The sequence below is a fragment of the Bombina bombina genome, chromosome 1 (genome assembly GCF_027579735.1).
Source record: "Bombina bombina isolate aBomBom1 chromosome 1, aBomBom1.pri, whole genome shotgun sequence".
Taxonomy (NCBI): domain Eukaryota; kingdom Metazoa; phylum Chordata; class Amphibia; order Anura; family Bombinatoridae; genus Bombina; species Bombina bombina.
The window spans coordinates 826,377,559-826,397,803 of NC_069499.1; the positions used below are offsets into that span (position 1 = coordinate 826,377,559).

Below are 20,245 nucleotides of genomic sequence, written 5' to 3' on the forward strand. Positions count from 1 at the left end.
CGTTTTCGGGGTATTCTTCCCCATCATCAGCATCATGATGCTGATGATGGGGAAGAATACCCCGAAAACGTTTCATTAAAATTTACCACGATTTTTCACTAAAAGACCTGAGAGTGCGACCATTTCTTTTGGAATATATATATATATATATATATATATATATATATATATATATATATATATATATATATATATATATATATATATACTGTGTGAGTGAGTGTGTGTATGTATGTGTATATATATATATATATATATATATATATATATACCGGTATATATACTGTATATGTATGTATATATAAACTTATAAATAAAACTAACTAATCCAGCACCAAAAAGATTTATATAGACTCACTCATTATGCAGCTCTGTACCAACATAAATATAACAGAACTGCAGACGTGCTCTGGGTGAAACATTGTTATGTTTATAAAAAGAAAAACAAAGAAAAAGGAATGACCCTCCAGCTTTTGTCTGCAGGATTCGTTTTTCTTTAAAAATATATATAATATAATATATATAATATATATATATAAAAAAGAACAACTGTAATTGTATGTTTACTACCATTTGCCACATATTTTGCACATATTTCAATATTTAAAGGATAAAAAAAAATAAAAACTATAAAGTTCAAATCACACGTTTAAATGAAATGTGTACACAAATTAAATATAATTATTTAAATGTTCATGATTACAGTTAAGTGTTGATTGAAATGTTAATTTTAAAATAATCAAAAATTTAATAAATTATTAATTGCACACGTTTAAGAATTAGTTTTACTGAAAACCCTGCATTCCATCATCATCAACACTGAATGTCTGTCATGAATTACTCCACCTTTTACTTCCATGAATGAATTCTTGTGCAAACCTGTTAATAAGCCTGTGTTACGCCTGGTTCCTTTTTCAGTGATTTTATGTATTCACATCTATACATTATCGTCTGACTGACATCATAATTATTGGTCCCCTACTGTACTTTGATAGATTGTAAGTTTTCAAGGGAGCTGGGCCGTGTAATCCTTCTGTCTAAGTATATTCATTCATTGTGCTATCTGTATATGTTGTCACTTTCCAAATAAAGATAATGCTGAATAATATAAGCAAATCCAATACTTCTTAAACATTTCCAGGTTTACTTCCCAATAATATGAGCCACTTCTGTCACTTCATCAAGTTGCTCTTGTGCTTATTTTATTATGTTTCTCTGAGCTCTCAGATTGCTAAATTTTCTAGTAGTGTTGTGTCAGGCTAGTGCCATTCAGAAGTATTCACTTCAGGTTATGCTGTATTCTAGTTGTGTCAGAATGTTCCTATTCTTGTCACTAGATGGTGCTGCCCCCTCTGTGTTTGCCACGGTGAAATGACGAGACCGGGGGAGGGTTTGGTCACTGAGAACTGAAGCTGGCAGGAAGTGTCTGTCTCTCCCTGTGCAAGCACCTTCTGTCCCCTCTCACTATGGCTGTCTGGACTCGAGCTTCTAAGTCTGGACTCCTGGACCTTCTTCTGCATGATCACTGGGTGCGTGTACAGGCTGAGCTAACAGGGGAGAGCCTGACCCTGACATCGGAACCAGAACCTTGTGGAGCACTCAATGGTCTCAGTAATGGCACTGAGCTGGCCCCAAGCTCTCCCCGCAGAGGACTTTCTGCCTCTGGACGCTCTGAGACCAGTTCTCCCAGGACAGGGTCAGATTATGGCTCAGAATCTGGACTTGGCAGTCCCGGGACTCGGTTTCCTTTAGACAGTCCAACTGCAGAACTGGGTTGTGAAGCGGTGAGGAAAGTACGAGTGGTGAAACAAGAAGTTGGTGGTCTGGGAATCAGTATTAAGGGTGGTCAAGAAAATCGAATGCCTATCCTCATCTCCAAGATCTTCCCCAAACTGGCAGCAGATCAGAGCCGAGCACTAAGAGTAGGAGATGCCATCCTATCTGTTAATGGGAACGACCTGCGAAATGCCACCCATGATCAAGCAGTACAGGTGCTCAAAAAAGCTGGGAAGGAGGTGACACTGGAGGGTAAGAACTGGATCCGGTATTGGAGGGAAATACTGTAAACTGCTTAAACACATAGTTATTCTGTATTTGTAATGCTCTAATGTATTTGCCACTGATCTATAGAGATTATCATAAAACATAACAATAAATCTAAAGATAAAGTACTTGATGGCAGCTTATTACTCTAGAATGTAGCATTTCTAAACGTCTGCATACTTTCTAGTACTTTTTTTCATTGCAGCATTCCAGATGTTGATATAAAACACTTTCCTGGCTGTCAGTTTCCAGAACATACAAATGGCAAACTGATGTTGTGAAGAATTACAAGCTTTGCAGACAGATTTTTTTTCTCCTACACAGGAGAACTGCCAAATACTAAACGATATGAATCAGATTTAACCCCATCCTTGCACATCATTTGCTTTCTTTAGTGCTCTCCCCTGTTCCCAGCTCACATACAAAGCAGGAGGATTTGCTGAGTCTGCATACATTTATAATCGGTTTTACCTCGGTATTAATAAGGAATATCTCACACTTATGTACACTCCTGTCAGAGTAACCAGGGGATAGGCTATGTCTTTTGCCTTTCTTCAGTTAAAGTGGAATCTTGGGAATTTGAAAATGTCACTGTTTGTTTTGTTTAAATTTATTTCTGACAAACAGACCCTAACACAGGTATTTAAAGCATCTGCTATACAATTAATGAACATTTTCTGCAGTGTGAAAGATCTTAGCCCTGCCACAAAACAGCAGATTGTACCTACTCATATATAACAATATTATAGGGTTTTAAGAAATATGTTATAATATGTAATAAGTACATTTTGTACTCACACACACACCTTGTAAGTTGGCTAAGCAGAATAAGTCCATATTGTGTGACTAACATTTAGGTGATATTTGATGGCCTTTTGTTGTTGTTGCTGCATATAACAATTGTTTATTTTCTAGTGGATCTTTGCTAATTGCCCCATGTTTTGTAACTATTTTGTCTTGTTGACAGCACTCCCAAAGATATATCTAAACTCTGTATTTGTAAGTTGTGCTAAACAAGGCTTTGTGGATTTGAATATATAAATGTTTTATTTATTTATATTTACACACACAAGCAGCTTTTAAGCAGGGTGAAGTTTCCACCAATGTGTGTGTGTGTGTATGTATATATATATATATATATATAGAGAGAGAGAGAGAGAGAGAGAGAGAGATAAACAATGTTTCTAGCTCTGTATTAAAACATTATTTGTCTCTGTATTTTGATACAGTAAAGTCTCTCATTAGGCTACTATTCCTGTTTAAGCCAATAGCAACACGGTATCTACAAGAAGAACAGGGATAGTAAAGCACACAACAGAGAGAACTAGGAACACTATATAGTGTAATATATTACTTATTCCAATAGTCTTTTAAAACTTATATAGAATCTGCTCACCTGATTATACCCCATATGCCTTCTCTATTGACACCCATTCTGTAATGACGTATATGTAATATATGCAAAATCACTCTACAGAGCTGTGTTTCGTGTTGGGACTTTATAAATAAAAGATTCTAATTATACATATGGAGCTTGAGGAGCGGTTAAAATGAGAATTTACTTAGGAATGGTAATATTAGGTTATAGGTAGGTGCTCCAAGCCAGTGGGACAATTGGAAGATTTTGATGATCTGTTATATGAATATACAGGAGGAGCACAGAATGATTTGTTATAGGAATATCAGGCAGGTGACATAACCTGTAGTCGCAAGTTTAAAGAGAGTGACTATTGCAGCAGGCTTGTGACTCTAAGCTACAGTGTTAATTTACAGTGCAATAAATTCCTGCATATGACATCATAAACATGTATAGAAAAACATCATCTAAGTCCTTGAAAGGACATTGTCAAGTAAAAATAAAATGCTCTAAAGGTAAAATGTCTGCCTTAGTGTTCCTTACAACACATAACCAGTGATTGGTGGCTACTTGTGTATGCTGCTCCCAATTGGCTGTGGCTCCTTAAAGAGGCTTTACTTATAAGATTAAGACTTAGGGCTAGATTACAAGTGGATCGCTAATTTATCGCACGCCTGTTAACGGGCAAATTCACCCGTTTACGGGCACGATAAATAACCAGCCATTAGCGTTCCAAAAATTAACCAGAGATCAGATCTCTGGTTAATTTTCCAAAAGTGCCCCAATTGCCCCCAAAATAAAGTATATTGTACTGTTTTTTTATATAAATTTTTTTAGCTTTTTTTAAAATAAAAAATAAATGCACAAAGCAGTTTTTAGGGTTTAAAGTTGGCGGGTGTTAGAAAAAAAACACCCACTGAAAAGTGCCTTTACATTGCGATCTTTGGGGAACCGTGTGTTATATACATATCTATTTGTTTGTTAATATGTGTATATACACATATAAACACATAAATATATATATATATATATAGATTCATATACATATATATTTAACTTATGCTGCCCATCGCTGCACGACTTATCCCCTACCCTGCGCATGAGAAGGACGTTCACATTGGAGCCCATGGAAGCGCACTCTTGTGAGTGCAAAGCTTCCATGCAATGCGAACGCAAGGTCGTGTTTGCATTGCACTTAACTTGTAATACCAGCGCACATTTGCGTGCACTGTTATTACTGAGTGGAGCGCAAATATCATGCTCGCGTAAACTATATTTTGCGCTCCACTCGTAATCTGAACTTTAATTAATTAGGAACTCTAGTGCAAAAAAACTATATATTCGACACAAGAAATAGAGCAATCTATTTTTGCATTAGAATGTAAATGTTTAACCCCTGCAGAGGAGCTAACAGAACATGAACGTTGGGTTTAGATAGAGTAACACAACCTTGAACAGCAGCAATGACAGACATCAAGCGGCGTTTCGAGTATACCTAACCCTTATTCATGCATGAATAAGCGTTAAGTATACCCGAAATGTTGCTTGATGTCTGGCTTGATGTCTGTCAAATAAAAGAAAATGATTATTTATAGTGCGATGGACATTGTGTTTTCTATTGGGTTTAGATAGAGCATGCAATTTTAAGGGAGTTCTCAGTTTACTTTTATTATCAAATTTACATTGTTCACTTAGTATCTTTTGTGAAAAAGCATATCTATGTAGGCTCAGGTGAAATAATGCACTACTGGGAGCTAGCTGGTGATTTCTGGCTAACACTTTAGAGCAGGGTTCAAGAAATCTGTTTAGCATTTAAGGGCCAGTAAAAATATTTAGGAGCCAGACATACTTTTAGGAGCTAGATAGTGGTATTTGTATAGAGACATACAGCTCGCCTCTGGTGGGCTGAATTCTGCTGCCGGAATTCAGCATTATACAAGAACGCAATTTTTCGCTCTTGTGCAACACTGCCCCCTGCCTGCGCAAAGCCAATCACGCACGGGCAGGAGCTGTCAATCTCCCCGGTTGGACGAGACCAGGGGAAATTGACATTCGCCACCGAAGAGGTGGCAAAAGATTAGGGAAGCAGCGGTCTGATGACCGCTGCTTGTTAAATAAGGACTGCAGGTTGTCTTGTAGGAACCTGCAGTCATAGGCAGGCAAAGGCTGCCGAAGGGTTTGATAAATCGACCCCTAAGAATGTTGAAAAATACTGTAGGGAGAACGCATTTCAAAATGTTAGGACATACAAACTATTAGTCAGTTATATGGAGGTTTGACAGATTACTGGAAATAAATACTGGTCAATATGAAGCTTTTGCTTTTCACTATAAAGAGCATAAAGAAATAGTTACTAGTCTGACTTAAAGGGACACTCAAGTCAAAATAAACTTTTATGATTGAGATAGAAAATGCAGTTTTAAGAAACTTTCCAATTTACTTCCATTATCTAATTTTGCACAGTCTTTTTATATTCACGCTTTATGGAGAACAAGAACCTTCTGAGCATGTGCACAAAATCACAGGATTTTAGTATACTAGTCTCTGATTGGCTGATGTCTGTCATATGATATAGGGGGCCGGAAAATGGGAGAAAAAATAAATATGTCAGAAAAAAATCTAATGCTTATTTGAAGTTCAGAGTAGGTGTTAAATCATTGTATTTTTATTATGCACCTGTTAATTATGCAATTCTACTTAGTGGTCCTTTAAGAACATACATTATGGTTTGTGATATCTATGTGTTATATAGAGTTATAAGTAATATGGAAAATCAGATTTTTTTGAGACTTTTGAGAATAGCTGAGCCCTGTTCCAATCCAAGGTTTTTGGCCTCCTGTTCAGTGGTAATATTGTCCCCTGGAGTCTGTCCTGAGGTGTGGGCTTGGCACGGATGCCAGACTGGGGCAATTAGACTTGAGGTCTCTGTTGACCTTATGGATATATTTGTTTGTAAGTTGGCGAACATGAGTCTCCTGCACTTTATATTAGAACAGCAGAATAATACAATAATATATCTAATTTGTTAAACTGGCTTCTGTAAATCTGCAGTTTACAGATTAGATTAAATAATAATATGTAATATTCCTGTGCATGTTGTGTGCAATTATCATTAGTAATTGCTCTTCTGCAATGTGTCCTTTAAATTTTCTTTTTTAAATCTTGGGAACTATGCAGAGTGCTCCTATTTAATTTCCTCCGGTGTGGATCCAATGCATATGTTTGTATGTTTCCTTAAAAAAAGAACAGTTTACTGTAATCCCCCCCCCCCCCTTAATGTGTACCCAATGGTTAATTTTACCTGCTAGAGTGTATTAAGTTGGTTGATTACAAATAAATCCTTAAACTTTATTTTTTAATTTGAAAGAATGGCTTTTGCCTCTTGAAACTGCCACATAAATTTCAGTACGCAAACAAGAGACAGCAGAAGAAATTACAATATCTGTGGGAGGTGATATTTTTAGTTGTTCTCTCAAAGTTTTGGGCTAGACATGGGCATTTTGGGCAGTCTTTGTGTGTATAGAGACTGCTAAGATAAGGAGGTCTGCTCTCGCTGCAAGCTCAGCTCATTATTATAAGTTGTAGTTTAAAAGATCAAGAACAGTTATTTGATATAAATGATCTAAAGGAGCAATTCCCCTTACACTGTATACTCTGCAGCTGGTACAATAAGTAATTTGAAACACATTAAGGGGAATCCAGTTTTACAGTACTCTATCCCTTTAATTTGTGTATATATGTTTACATTTTCTCTTTGGAAAGCATTGCTTGTTTACAATTCCTTTGAAGACAAGTGTATATCTTTGTTTTGACTCATAACATTTTTAAATTTGTGTACTGGACAAGCAAGTTGGAAAAAAAAACTGACGTGGATCCAGATTGGAAACGTAGAATGTCTCTGCTAATAAAAATAAAAAAAATCATTTAGCAAGGAATAAAAAGAGTTAATATTTGTTAGCCTCAGCTGGAAACATTTGACCAGTCAGCATCTGGAGAGGAAGGAGGAGCTGAGTCCCCAGGCGCAGGGTGTGTTTGTGTGCAACGTGTGTGCACTGAATCTATTGCCGCATGTGTTTAGTGTGAAATGAAACCATTCTTTCCCTAACCAAAAGAAGCAGGGATCAGTGCAGGGTATTAATGGTCTGAGAGGGGTGTGAAGGGTGTAAGTGTAAAAAAATTCCCATCTTTCTCTAAGCCTAAACATTCCTAAACAGGAGATATTTTAGTGACATACTGTTTCATGCTGTGTGTGTAGATATATATATATATATATATATATATATATATATATATATATATATATATATATATATATATATATATTTAAAGAGATAGATATACATATTATAGATAGATATAGAAAGATAGATATAGATTTAGATAGATAGAAATATATTCATTTTAAGTTATTCTAAAAAAGGGTGTCATTTTTTATTAATTTTAAGTTCATGATGTTTTACAGGCATATACAACTAAACCAGCGTGTCCCATGACATTAAAAAATATTCCAAAGTAATTATGCTGTCAAGTTTTAGATAGTGTTAGGTGCTGGTTTGGTAAATTGAAATTGGGTGTGGGTGGTATGTTTGGAAGTAAAAAAATTAGAGTGTTTAGTGTTGCAAACTGTCAGCCAGATTACGAGTTTTGCGTTATGGTTGGCTCGCTAATTATTTGTAAGTTATTTTCACCACTCACCTTTCATAGCACTGCTATTACAAGTTTGCAAAAAAAACGGCTTGTACGGGGGATATGGTTGCGTTGAGCTCCATGCTTCACCCAAATACAAGCGGTGTTTTGACGTGCTTGTGCACGATTTCCCCATAGACATCAATGGGGAGAGCCGGATAAAAAAAAGCCTAACACCTGCGATTGCGGAAACAAAAGCTCCGTAACGCAGCCCCATTGATGTCTATGGGGAAAAAAAAATGTATGTTTAAACCTAACACACTAACATAAACCCTGAGTCTAAACACCCCTAATCTGCCGCCCCTAACATCACCGCCACCTACATTACACTTATCAACCCCTAATCTGCCGCTCCAATGTTGCCGCCACCTGCATAAATTTATTAACCCCTAATCTGCCGCAACCAATGTCGCCTCCACCTACATAAATTTATTAACCCCTGATCTGCCGCCCCAACGTCACCGACACCTACCTACACTTATTAATCCCTAATCTGCCGCCCCCAATGTCGCCGCCGTCACTATACTAAAGTTATTAACCCATAAACCTCTGGCCTCCCACATCAGTAACACTTAATAAATATATTAACCCCTAACGTAACCCTAACCCTAAGTCTAACCCTAACACCCCCTAACTTTAACATAATTAAAATAATTCTAAATAAAACTTATTATTAATAACTAAATAATTCCTATTTAAAAATAAGTACTTACCTGTAAAATAAACCCTAAGCTAGCTACAATATAATTAATAGTTACATTGTAGTTAGCTTAGGTGTTATTTTTATTTCACAGGTAAGTTTGTATTTATTTTAACTAGGTAGACTAGTTAATAAATAGTTATTAACTATTTACTACCTACCTAGTTACAATAAATACAAAGTTACCTGTAAAATAAAACCTAACCTGAGTTACACTAGCACCTAACATTACAATAAAATTAAATAAATTAAATTAACAAAATACAATTATCTAAATGACAAAAAAAAATAAACACTAAATTACACAAAATAAAAAAAGAAATTATCAAAAATTAAAAACAAATTACTCCTAATCTATTAGCCCTACCAAAATAAAAAGCCCCCCAAAATAAAAAAAACAACAACCCTAGCCTACACTAAACTGCCAATGGCCCTTAAAAGGGCCTTTTGCAGGGCATTGCCTCAAAGAAATCTGCTCTTTTACCTGTAAAAAAAATACAAACAACCACCCAACAGTAAAACCCACCACCCACACAATCAAACCCCCCAAATAAAAATCTATCTAAATAAACCTAAGCTAACCATTGCCATGAAAAGGGCATTTGGATGTGCATTGCCCTTAAAAGGGCATTTAGCTCTTGTACATTGCCCAAACCCTAATCTAAAAATAAAACCCACCCAAAAAACCCTTAAAAAACCAAACACTAACCCCCGACGATCCACTTACAGTTTTGGAAGACCGGACATCCATCCTCATCCAACTGGAGAAGTCCTCATCCAACCGGAGAAGTCCTCATCCAAGCGGCCAGAAGTCTTCATCCAAGTGGGCAGAAGTCTTAATCCAGACGGCATCTTCTATCTTCACCCATCCGGCGCAGAGCGGGTCCATCTTCAAGACATCCGGCGCGGAGCATCCTCTTCATACGGTCTCAGCCGTACACTGAAGGTTCCCTTTAAGGGACGTCATCAAAGATGGCGTCCCTTGAATTCCTATTGGCTGATAGAATTCTATCAGCCAATAGGAATTAAAGGTGAAAAAATCCTATTGGCTGATCCAATCAGCCAATAGGATTGAGCTTGCATTATATTGGCTGATTGGATTCTATCAGCCAATAGGAATTCAAGTGATGCCATCTTTGATTCCTTAAAGGTAACCTTCAGTGTACGGCTGAGACCGTATGAAGAGGATGCTCCGCGCCGGATGTCTTGAAGATGGACCCGCTCTGCGCCGAATGGATGAAGATAGAAGATGCCGTCTGGATGAAGACTTCTGGCCGCTTCAATGAAGACTTCTGGCCGCTTCAATGAAGACTTCTGCCTGCTTGGATGAAGACTTCTGCCCGCTTGGATGAGGACTTCGCCGGCTGGATGAGGATAGATGTTCGGTCTTCCAAAACTGTAAGTGGATCGTCGGGGTTAGTGTTAGGTTATTTAAGGTTTTTTGGGTGGGTTTTATTTTTAGATTAGGGTTTGGGCAATGTAAAAGAGCTAAATGCCCTTTTAAGGGCAATGCCCATCTACCAGCAGCGCCTTCGCGATCTACTGGTAGATCTCGATCTACCTATTGAGCACCCCTGGCCTGTACAATATGTTCTAGGTTTTACTTACAGCCTTGGATACATAGTCATTGTGTGACACCAAATCAGTCTAAATTGCTGTATTATGTGTTGTTGACTATAGTATATTATTTAGTCAAATGTTACTTTCAAATGTTACTTTCATTTTCAAATGTTTATAATTAGATTGAATATCTACATTCAAAATGTAACATTCACTTTAACAAATACTATTCAGAAGTCCAATAGTTCATGTGGTAGGGAATTTAGTAAATTGATACATAATAGATACAAATATATCAATTTGCATCTTTCTATTTCAAAAATTGCATAATTCGAATATTAGATTTAAAGAAGCCATTATAAATACTATTACATATATATCAATATGAATTTTTCCAATTCAAATATTGCATAGTTCGAATCAAATTATTAGAAAAATTTGAATCTAATATTACATTTAAACAAAACATTATAAATACTATTACATTAAATGAACATTTGAATGTTTTACAAACATTCGAAATTCGAAACGAACAAATGTGTTAAAATTTGTTTCATTTTTCGAATGTTGGAAAGCATTTGCCCATCCCTACTATATACCTCTCTCATCAGGTGCTTAAAGGGACAGTCAAGTCCAAAAAAAACTTTCATGATTCAAATAGAGCATGTAATTTTAAACAACTTTGCAATTGACTTTTGTCACCAATTTTGGTATTAGTTGAAAGCTAAACCTAGGTTCATATGCTAATTTCTTAGACCTTGAAGGCCGTCTCTAATGTAAATGCATTTTGACAGTTTTTCACCACTAGACGGCGTTAGTTCATGTGTTTCATATAGATAACATTGAGCTCATGCACGTGAATTTACTGAGGAGTGAGCACTGATTGGCTAAAATGCAAGTCTGTCAAAAGAACTGAAATAAGGGGGCAGTCTGCAGAGGCATAGATACAAGGTAATCACAGTGGTAAAAAGTGTATTATTATAACTGTGTTGGTTTTGCAAAACTAGGGAATGGGTAATTAAGGGATTATATATCTTTTAAAACAACAAAAATTATTGTGTTGACTGTCCCTTTAATGTTCTATATTGTGTGGTATAATAATGGTCAGTGTTTAAGTCTGATCCTTGCTGAAACTGTAACTTCTCAGGATCTACCTTTGGCTGATACCACTGTATTATATAGATGTATAGATTTGTTTGGCTACTAATCTTTTTACCATTACATATAGGTTCGTATGTCTGAAGCAAGACTCAGAACATAGTTTGTTTAATATTATATTCTTCTATTGTATAGTAATGCAAATTAAAGCTGTATGCCTATAAATCCCTCCAGATTATTTTTGGTTATGCAAACAATATAATTTTATATCATTTAAAGGGACATTAAAGTTGTTTAAACTTTCTTTTTTGATTCAGACAGAGCATACAATTTTTTAAAAAAAAATCCTTTTTACTTTACTATTATCAGATTTGCTTGATTCCCAAAATATTTTGTGTTAAAGGGACACTGAACCCAAATTTTTTCTTTCATGATTCAGATAGAGCATGCAATTTTAATCAACTTTCTAATTTACTTCTATTATCAATTTTTCTTCATTCTTTTGCTATCTTTAGTTGAAAAAGAAGGCATCTAAGCTAAGGAGCCAGCAAATTGTTGGTTCAGAACCATGGACAGCAATTTTTTATTGGTGCTGTCCAATCAGCAAGGACAACCCAGGTTGTTCACCAAAAATGGGCCGGCATCTAAACTTACATTCTTGCTTTTCAAATAAACATACCAAGAGAATGAAGAAAATGTGATAATAGGAATAAATTAGAAAGTTGCTTAAAATTGCATGCTCTATCTGAATCACAAAAGAAAAAATTTGGGTTCAGTGTCGTCCCTTTAAAGAGATATTTAGGTAGGTATCTGGAGCACTACATGGCAGGAAATAGTGTTGCTATCTAGTGCTCTAGCAAATGGATAACATTCTTACAAAACTGCTGCAATAAAGTGCTCCAGACACATGTATGCCCCTGAGCTTACGTCCCTGATTTTCAACAAAAGATACCAAGAGAACGCAGAATATTTGATAACATAAGTAAATTGGAAATTGGTTTAAAATTGCATTTTCTATCTAAACAATGAAAATTTAATTTTGACTTTACCATCCCTTTTAATGTAACATTTAATAAAAACTAAAAGTGCTGAGATGTTAATTATCCATCATCCATTTTTTAACATGTGATGATCAATTTACAATTCTCTCTCCCTATAAATTGATTAAAGGTATAAGAAACCCCCAAAAATTTTTTTCGGGATTCAGGTAGAGATTACAATTTTAAACAACTTTCCAATTCTTCTATTTTCTAATTTGCTTCATTATCTTGGTATCCTTTGTTGAAAACCCCCCAGCAATGCACATGGATGAGCCAATAACATGAGAGATATGTGGGCAGCCACCAATCAGCAGCTCCTAAACCTATATAGGTATACTTTTCAAGAAAGGATACCAAGATAATGAAACAAATTAGATAATAGAAATTGGAAAGTTGGAAATCGAATGCTCTATATGAATCATAAAAGAAAATATTTATGTTTCATATCCCTTTAATCATGCATAGTAAACAAACTTTTCATTATTTTTTTTTCCTAGCTTTCCCTGGAATTTAAATCAATCTGAAAAATCTATTTATAAAATATTTATACTGCGGGCAGTTATAATTGTGTTCAGTTGGTAATAGAATATATACTATGTATTTGTATAAAAGGGGACAGTAAACACTAATATTTTTTTTCATGCATATAAAGAACACTATTTAAACGTGTTAACCTTTTTTAGTTTTTTAAAACATTTTTTTATCAAAGCTAGTTTTTTTGTTTTCATTATATGGCGAGAGTCGACGAGTCATTACATGTGGGAATTTCGCTCCTGACCACTAGGAGGAGGCAAAATACACCCCAACATACTCCAACACATCAGAGCTTTAAATCCCTCCTACTTCCCATTTTCTTTTGCCTTCTTGATGAGGAGTGAGATGAACGTGACCTACTGGTTTTTGAGAGGGGTCCTCTATGAGGCCCATTACATCCTCGCAGTAACCTGTTAATCAGATGGATAGAGAAGGAGTTATTAGCCAGGCAGTAAAAGATCTTTTGGGGTGTTTATATACTGGTGCACAGGCCTGTACTTATGCCGCAGAAAAACTGTAAAAACTTTTACTAGAAGCATTTTTGCTAATGGAAGTATATTGCAAAAATGCTTATATTTCAAATGGAAATGCACCCATGCATATTTCATTTTTGACCTTTCTATCCCTTTAAGGTTACTGTTGTTTTGCAAACAATCTCTATTCACCAAGATCATGCCGAGTCCTTAGATTTGCTGTTCTAGACAAGCATTATCAGTTTGGTCTGGCTACAGCACCCTAGTGTTTGTCCCTATTAGATCAGCACAGACTGAAGCTGCAACAGGCTGCCTCAGATGCGTTTCCATTTGCCAGATTTCATATTTGTACCCTCCAAATGCACAAAGAATTTGTCTCAGAGCATCCTTTAAGATCACAGGACAAGATAGTCACTAACTTGGTGGCAGATTCACCGTTTCTTTATTCAGGGGGCCTCCTTTCTTCAGCTAGTAGCTTTGTAGGATTTGGTTTGCGGATCTGGTTAAGATGTCCTCGTGCCCGCCTTGGATGCTTTCTCTAAGAAGAGATCTTCTCTCTCAACGTTCTTTTTTTTACTTTCTCCAAACTCTGCATTTGACGGCATAGGGATTACATACCTAGTGCTGTCTCAGTAAGGTTTTTCTGACAAGGTTATTGACACCATGATTCAGGCTAGGAAACTTGTTACCAGATGTATTTATTATAAGGTCTGGAAAACCTTTTTTTGCGTGGTGTACTCGCAAACGTTATAGCTGAAATTCTTTCTTAATTACTAGAGTTCCTGAGTTCCTGCAGTAGGGTCTGTTTAAAGGTTTTGTCAGCCAGTTCTCTGAAGGGTCAGATATTGTCTCTTTCAGTTTTGTTTCATAAGAAATAGCTGAAATGCCAGATTTTCAAACCTTTGTTCAGGCTTTGATCAGAATGAAACCAGTTATTCGTCCAGTTTTTCCTCCTTGGAATCTTAATTTGGATTTGAGGGTTCTTCAAACTTCTCCTTTTGAGCCTTGGTTTAGACCTTCATCTTTTATCCTGGAAGGTTCTTTTTTTATAGCTATTTATTCGACTAGAATGGTTTCTAAACTTACAGTTTTGTCATGCAAATCTCCTTTTCTGATTTTTTCATCAGGATAAGGCTGTTCTTCGTCTAGCTATTCCTTTCTACCTAAGGTAGTATCTATAGATACTATCAATCAGAAATTGTGGTTCCTTCTTTTTATCTAGCTCCTAAGAACTCTAAGGTGTTTTTTTTTTCACAATATGGATGTTATTTGGAAGCCACAAAATATTTCAGACTTTCTTCTTCACTTTTTGTTTATTATTCTGGGCCTTTCAAGGGTTGTTACTTTAGCTTTCTGGCTTAAAGCCTTAATTTGTAAGGCATATTTGGTTGCAGGGAAAACTCCCTCTGAGTGCATAACTGTGCAATCTACTAAAGCAGCTGCCACTTCTTGGGCTTTTGGTAATGAGACTTCTGTTGATCAAATTTGCAATTTGATCAACTTGGTCGTCTTTACACACTTTGTCAATGTTTTATCAGCAGCGAAGTTCAGGTCATAGTGCCTTCTCAGTAATGTTCTTGCCTTTACTGTTTATCCCCATCTGTTGGTGATCTCGTGGACAGGATCATGGAAAGTGTGAGGGATTTAAAGCTCTGGTGTGCTGGGGTATGTTTTGCCTCCTCCTATTGGTCAGGAGGGGAATTCCCACACAAGATGACTTGTGGATTCTCACCATCACAAAATAAATTAATTTTACAGGTAAGCATAAATGTTGTATATTGAAGCTACCTGAAAGTGCATACACCTTGTTCTTTAAACAACACTTGCTTTTGTGTAAAATTGTGCTTATCATGCACTCCCTAGGAGGCCAAAAAGCAAATTCTGCAACCTGCAAATGCTGCAAAGGAAATTGCTTGTTTATGCCAATATTAGCATTTCAGAAACCAGATTTGTTTTTTGGCCTCTGAAAGGAGCCTGTGGCAAAGCACAATTTATACGCAAAAAAAAGTGATGTTTAATGTAATCTTTAAGGAACTTTGTTTTTTGGTGTATTTTTCTTCTTCAGTTCAATAACATCTGTTTAAAATAAGTAAACAAAAAAACTTGAACACATTTTAACCCCTAAACGACTACAAAAAGTGTCAGTTAATGACCAAGAACGTGCCTGGCACGTCCTCTGGGGTTTCAAGCGCTGGAAACTATCGTGATTGCTTCCAGGCGCTTTCAGGGTATTGCAGTGATGCCTCGATATTGAGGCATCTTGCAATACCCTTTTTTTAGCCTCCGATGCAGAGAAAGCCACTCTGTGGCCCTCTCTGCATCAGCCAGCGATGGTGCCGATCATTGGTGGGTGGGAGCCGTAGCAGGGAGGCGGGTGAGCGGCCCATTGTTGAAGGGACTTCCGGAACCTGTCCCTGCAGTGCGCACACGTATGCTACATTAGGTTCACAGAGGCAGAGGGAGGTAGAGGGAAATACATTTTCGTAAAGGGCTCTGGGAGGGGGAAGGGTATTGAGGGGGGGAAGCTACACTAGAGAAAAATGTTTTTTCAATTTTTTTTTTCATTAAAAAAAAAAAAGCATTGTTTTTCAGCAAACTGGGTACTGGCAGACAGACAATGTTTTTTATTTGATTGCATTTGATGGTGAAATGGTGGCATGAAATATACAAAAATGGGCCTAGATCAATACTTTGGGTTGTCTAATAAATAAAAATATACATGTGAAGGGTTATTCAGGGATTCCTGACAGATATCAGTGTTCCAAGGTAACTAGCGCTAATTTTGAAAAACAAAATGGTTTAGAAATAGCAAAGTGCTACTTATTGCCATATAACTTGCAAAAAAAGCAAAGAACATGTAAACATTGGGTATTTCTAAACTCAGGACAAAATTTAGAAACTATTTAGCATGGGTGTTATTTGGTGGTTGTAGATGTGTAACCGATTTTGGGGGTCATAGATAGAAAAAGTGTGTTTTTTTTTAAATTTTTCCTCATATTTTATATTTTTTTTTATAGTATATTATAAGATATGATGAAAATAATGGTATCTTTAGAAAGTCCATTTAATGGCGAGAAAAACTGTATATAATATGTGTGGGTTCAGTAAATGAGTAAGAGGAAATTTACAGTTAAACACAAACACAGCAGAGATGTCAAAATAGCCCTGGTCCTTAAAGTGAATGTAAATTTTGATGCTAAAGTGCCCGGTTTTTCAAACTTTAATTAAAAACAGGGGCACTTTAATTCATCAAAATTTACATTTCACTCCTGTTGTGACAAAAAAACTTACCTTTTAAACTTCACAGCAGCTCCAGCTTCCTCCACCCGTTTCAAAGCCTCTTCCTGGGTCTAAAATGAGGCATCCGGCTTCCTCCAATCACAGCATTGAATCAGACACTGATTCCCCCGGGGGGGAAGCTGTGATTGGAGGATGACCTATCAATCATTTCTGACATCAGAAATGGCTTGTGAGACCGGAGGAAGCTGGAGCTGCTGTGAAGTTTAAAAGGTAAGTATTTTTTTCACAACAGGAGTGAAATATAAATTTTGATGAATTAAAGTGCCCCTGTTTGTAATCAAAGTTTTAAAAAACGTCACTTTAGCATCAAAATTTACATTCACTTTAACGGTAAGAAAATTGAAAATCGGTCTGGTCACTGAGGGGTTAAACTGTGCCTTTTGTTTTTAGAAAACAAACAAACAAACAAAGGAAACCTTTAATGTCTATTTTCTGTCCCTAAGGAAGCCTGAGGCAAATGTAGGATTGCCCTATCCAGTACCACAGTGACAGTAGATGGTCTCCTACATATCACAGTGTCACACAGCTGCCCTCAGGGGGTGTTGGGTGCCAGTGATCCACTCTGAATTTTTGCTCAGTCAGAACATTTTCCTAATGGATGCACCTCACAAAACTGTCACTAGGAAGAGACCCCCCTACAACATAGTTCCCTACAACCCCCCTCCCTCTATTTTTTCTCTATCCCTCTCTCTCTTTTTCCATATATGGTCTCTCTCTAATCCTCCCTTTTTTATGCAGCAGAGAATTTAATCTGCAAATAGATGGCAGTTTTAAACAAGATTAACTCCCATAGTGCCACAGAGAGAGAGAAGTAAGCAAGCGTATGAACATTCTCTAAAATATCAATAAAAAGGGCAGAATTCAGAGTGATTAGATTATTGATTGAACTTCTACCTGTATTTTGTCCTTCTCCTGAAAACTTAAGTTGAAAGTTCTGTATATAAAGAGTAATAATCTTTACAAAAGATTAGGGGTCTAGCGCGTCAGATTTTCTGCTCGTATTCCAAGTTAAAAGTAAACGCTTGAGCGCAATTGAAGTTAACGTGCGACGGGTTAGCGCTACCTCAGAGCTCTGGTTAACTGTTTTGCAAAACAAAAAAGTGTCACAAAACACTTCAAAAATACATTACAAAGTACAATTACACTCATAATAACACCATCTAATAAAAAATATTACACAAAAAAAAGTTATAAGGGCTCAAAGATATGAGGCCTCAGGTATTAGAAAAATACCAAAATTATTATTGTTTAAAAAGATAGATAACGCCTTTACTACCCATTCCCCAGCTTTGCACATTGTGCTCACGCCCGGGGAGTTATTTAAGATTTAGCACAACACAATACAGCACAAGTTGGCTACAATGCAAGTTAATAGATAATAAATATAAAGTCATGTGATCAGGGGGCTGTCAGAAGATGCTTAGATACAAGGTAATCACAGAGGTAAAAAGTATATTAATATAACTGTGTTAGTTGTGCAAAACTGGGGAATGGGTAATAAAGGGATTATCTATCTTTTAAAACAATAAAAATTATTGTGCAGACTGTCCCTTTAACATTGAGATACATTCATATATATGTGCAAAGATGGATATGTATACATATGCACTTATGTAATATGCAAAAGGCAGGCACTCTCATACTTCAATCAACAACCAGGAGTGTTTGAAAAAACAGAATTTATGCTTACCTGATAAATTACTTTCTCCAACGGTGTGTCCGGTCCACGGTTTCATCCTTACTTGTGGGATATTCTCCTCCCCTACAGGAAATGGCAAGGAGAGCACACAGCAAGAGCTGTCCATATAGCTCCCCCTCTGGCTCCGCCCCCCAGTCATTCGACCGACGATTAGGAGAAAAAGGAGAAACTATAGGGTGCCGTGGTGACTGTAGTGTATAAAGAAAGACATTTTTCAAACCTGATTAAAAAACCAGGGCGGGCCGTGGACCGGACACACCGTTGGAGAAAGTAATTTATCAGGTAAGCATAAATTCTGTTTTCTCCAACATTGGTGTGTCCGGTCCACGGTTTCATCCTTACTTGTGGGAACCAATACCAAAGCTTTAGGACACGGATGAAGGGAGGGAGCAAATCAGGTTACCTAAACGGAAGGCACCACGGCTTGCAAAACCTTTCTCCCAAAAATAGCCTCCGAAGAAGCATAAGTATCGAATTTGAAAATTTGGCAAAGTATGCAGGGAAGACCAAGTCGCTGCCCTACAGATCTGATCAACAGAAGTCTCGTTCTTGAAGGCCCATGTGGAAGCCACAGCTCTAGTAGAATGAGCTGTAAATTGTTCAGGAGGCTGACGTCCAGCAGTCTCATAAGCCAATCGGATGATGCTTTTCAGCCAAAAGTAAAGAGAGATAACAGTAGCTTTCTGTCCTCTCCTCTTACCAGAATAGACGACAAACAAAGAAGATGTCTGTCTGAAATCCTTCGTTGCTTCTAAATAGAATTTCAAAGCACGAACTACATCTAAATTATGTAACAAACGTTCCTTCTTCGAAACTGGATTCGGACACAGAGAAGGAACCACTATTTCCTGGTTAATATTCCTGTTGGAAACCACTTTTGGAAGAAAACCAGGCTTTGTACGTAAAACTACCTTATCTGTATGGAATACCAGATAGGGTGAACACACTGCAAAGCAGACAATTCAGAAACTCTTCTAGCAGAAGAAAAAGCAACCAAAAACAGAACTTTCCAAGATAGTAACTTAATATCTATGGAATGTAAGGGTTCAAACGGAACCCCTTGAAGAACTGAAAGAACTAAATTTAGACTCCATGGAGGAGTCAAAGGTCTGTAGACAGGCTTGTATTCTGACTAAACCTGTACAAACACCTGTACATCTGGCACGGCTGCCAGACGTTTGTGCAACAAAACAAACAGAGCAGATATCTGTCCTTTTAGAGAACTAGCTGACAAACCTTTATCCAAACCCTCTTGGAGAAAGGAAAGTATCCTCGGAATTTTAATTTTACTCCAAGAGTATCCCTTGGAGTCGCACCAACAGATATATTTTTTCCATATCTTATGGTAAATTTTCCTAGTCACAGGCTTCCTGGCCTGAATCAGAGTATCTATAACCGAATCTGAAAACCCACGCTTAGATAGAATCAAGCGTTCAATTTCCAAGCAGTCAGTTGCAGAGAGACTAGATTTGGATGTTTGAATGGACCTTGTACTAGAAGATCCTGTCTCAAAGGTAGCTTCCATGGTGGAGCCGATGACATATTCACCAGGTCTGCATACCAAGTCCTGCGTGGCCACGCAGGAGCTATCAGAATCACTGAGGCCTTCTCCTGTTTGATCCTGGCTACAAGCCTGGGAAGGAGAGGGAACGGTGGAAACACATAAGCTAGATTGAACGACCAAGGCGCCACCAATGCATCCACTAGTGTCGCCTTGGTATCCCTGGATCTGGACCCGTATCGAGGAACCTTGGA

The 20,245-nt window shown here is 37.0% G+C and overlaps 1 protein-coding gene across 3 annotated transcripts in view; it reads left to right on the forward strand.

Annotated features, from left to right (window-relative positions):
• Positions 1 to 1,413: 1,413 nt before the first annotated feature.
• Positions 1,414 to 20,245, forward strand: part of SNTB2 (syntrophin beta 2) — a 92,247-nt gene continuing 73,415 nt past the window's right edge. For all 3 annotated transcript variants that reach the window (XM_053699416.1, XM_053699417.1, XM_053699418.1), the window contains exon 1: positions 1,414 to 2,028. In XM_053699416.1, coding sequence (XP_053555391.1) covers positions 1,467 to 2,028 — 562 coding nt within the window. In that variant the 5' untranslated portion in view covers positions 1,414 to 1,466. The remainder of the gene's footprint in view (positions 2,029 to 20,245) is intronic.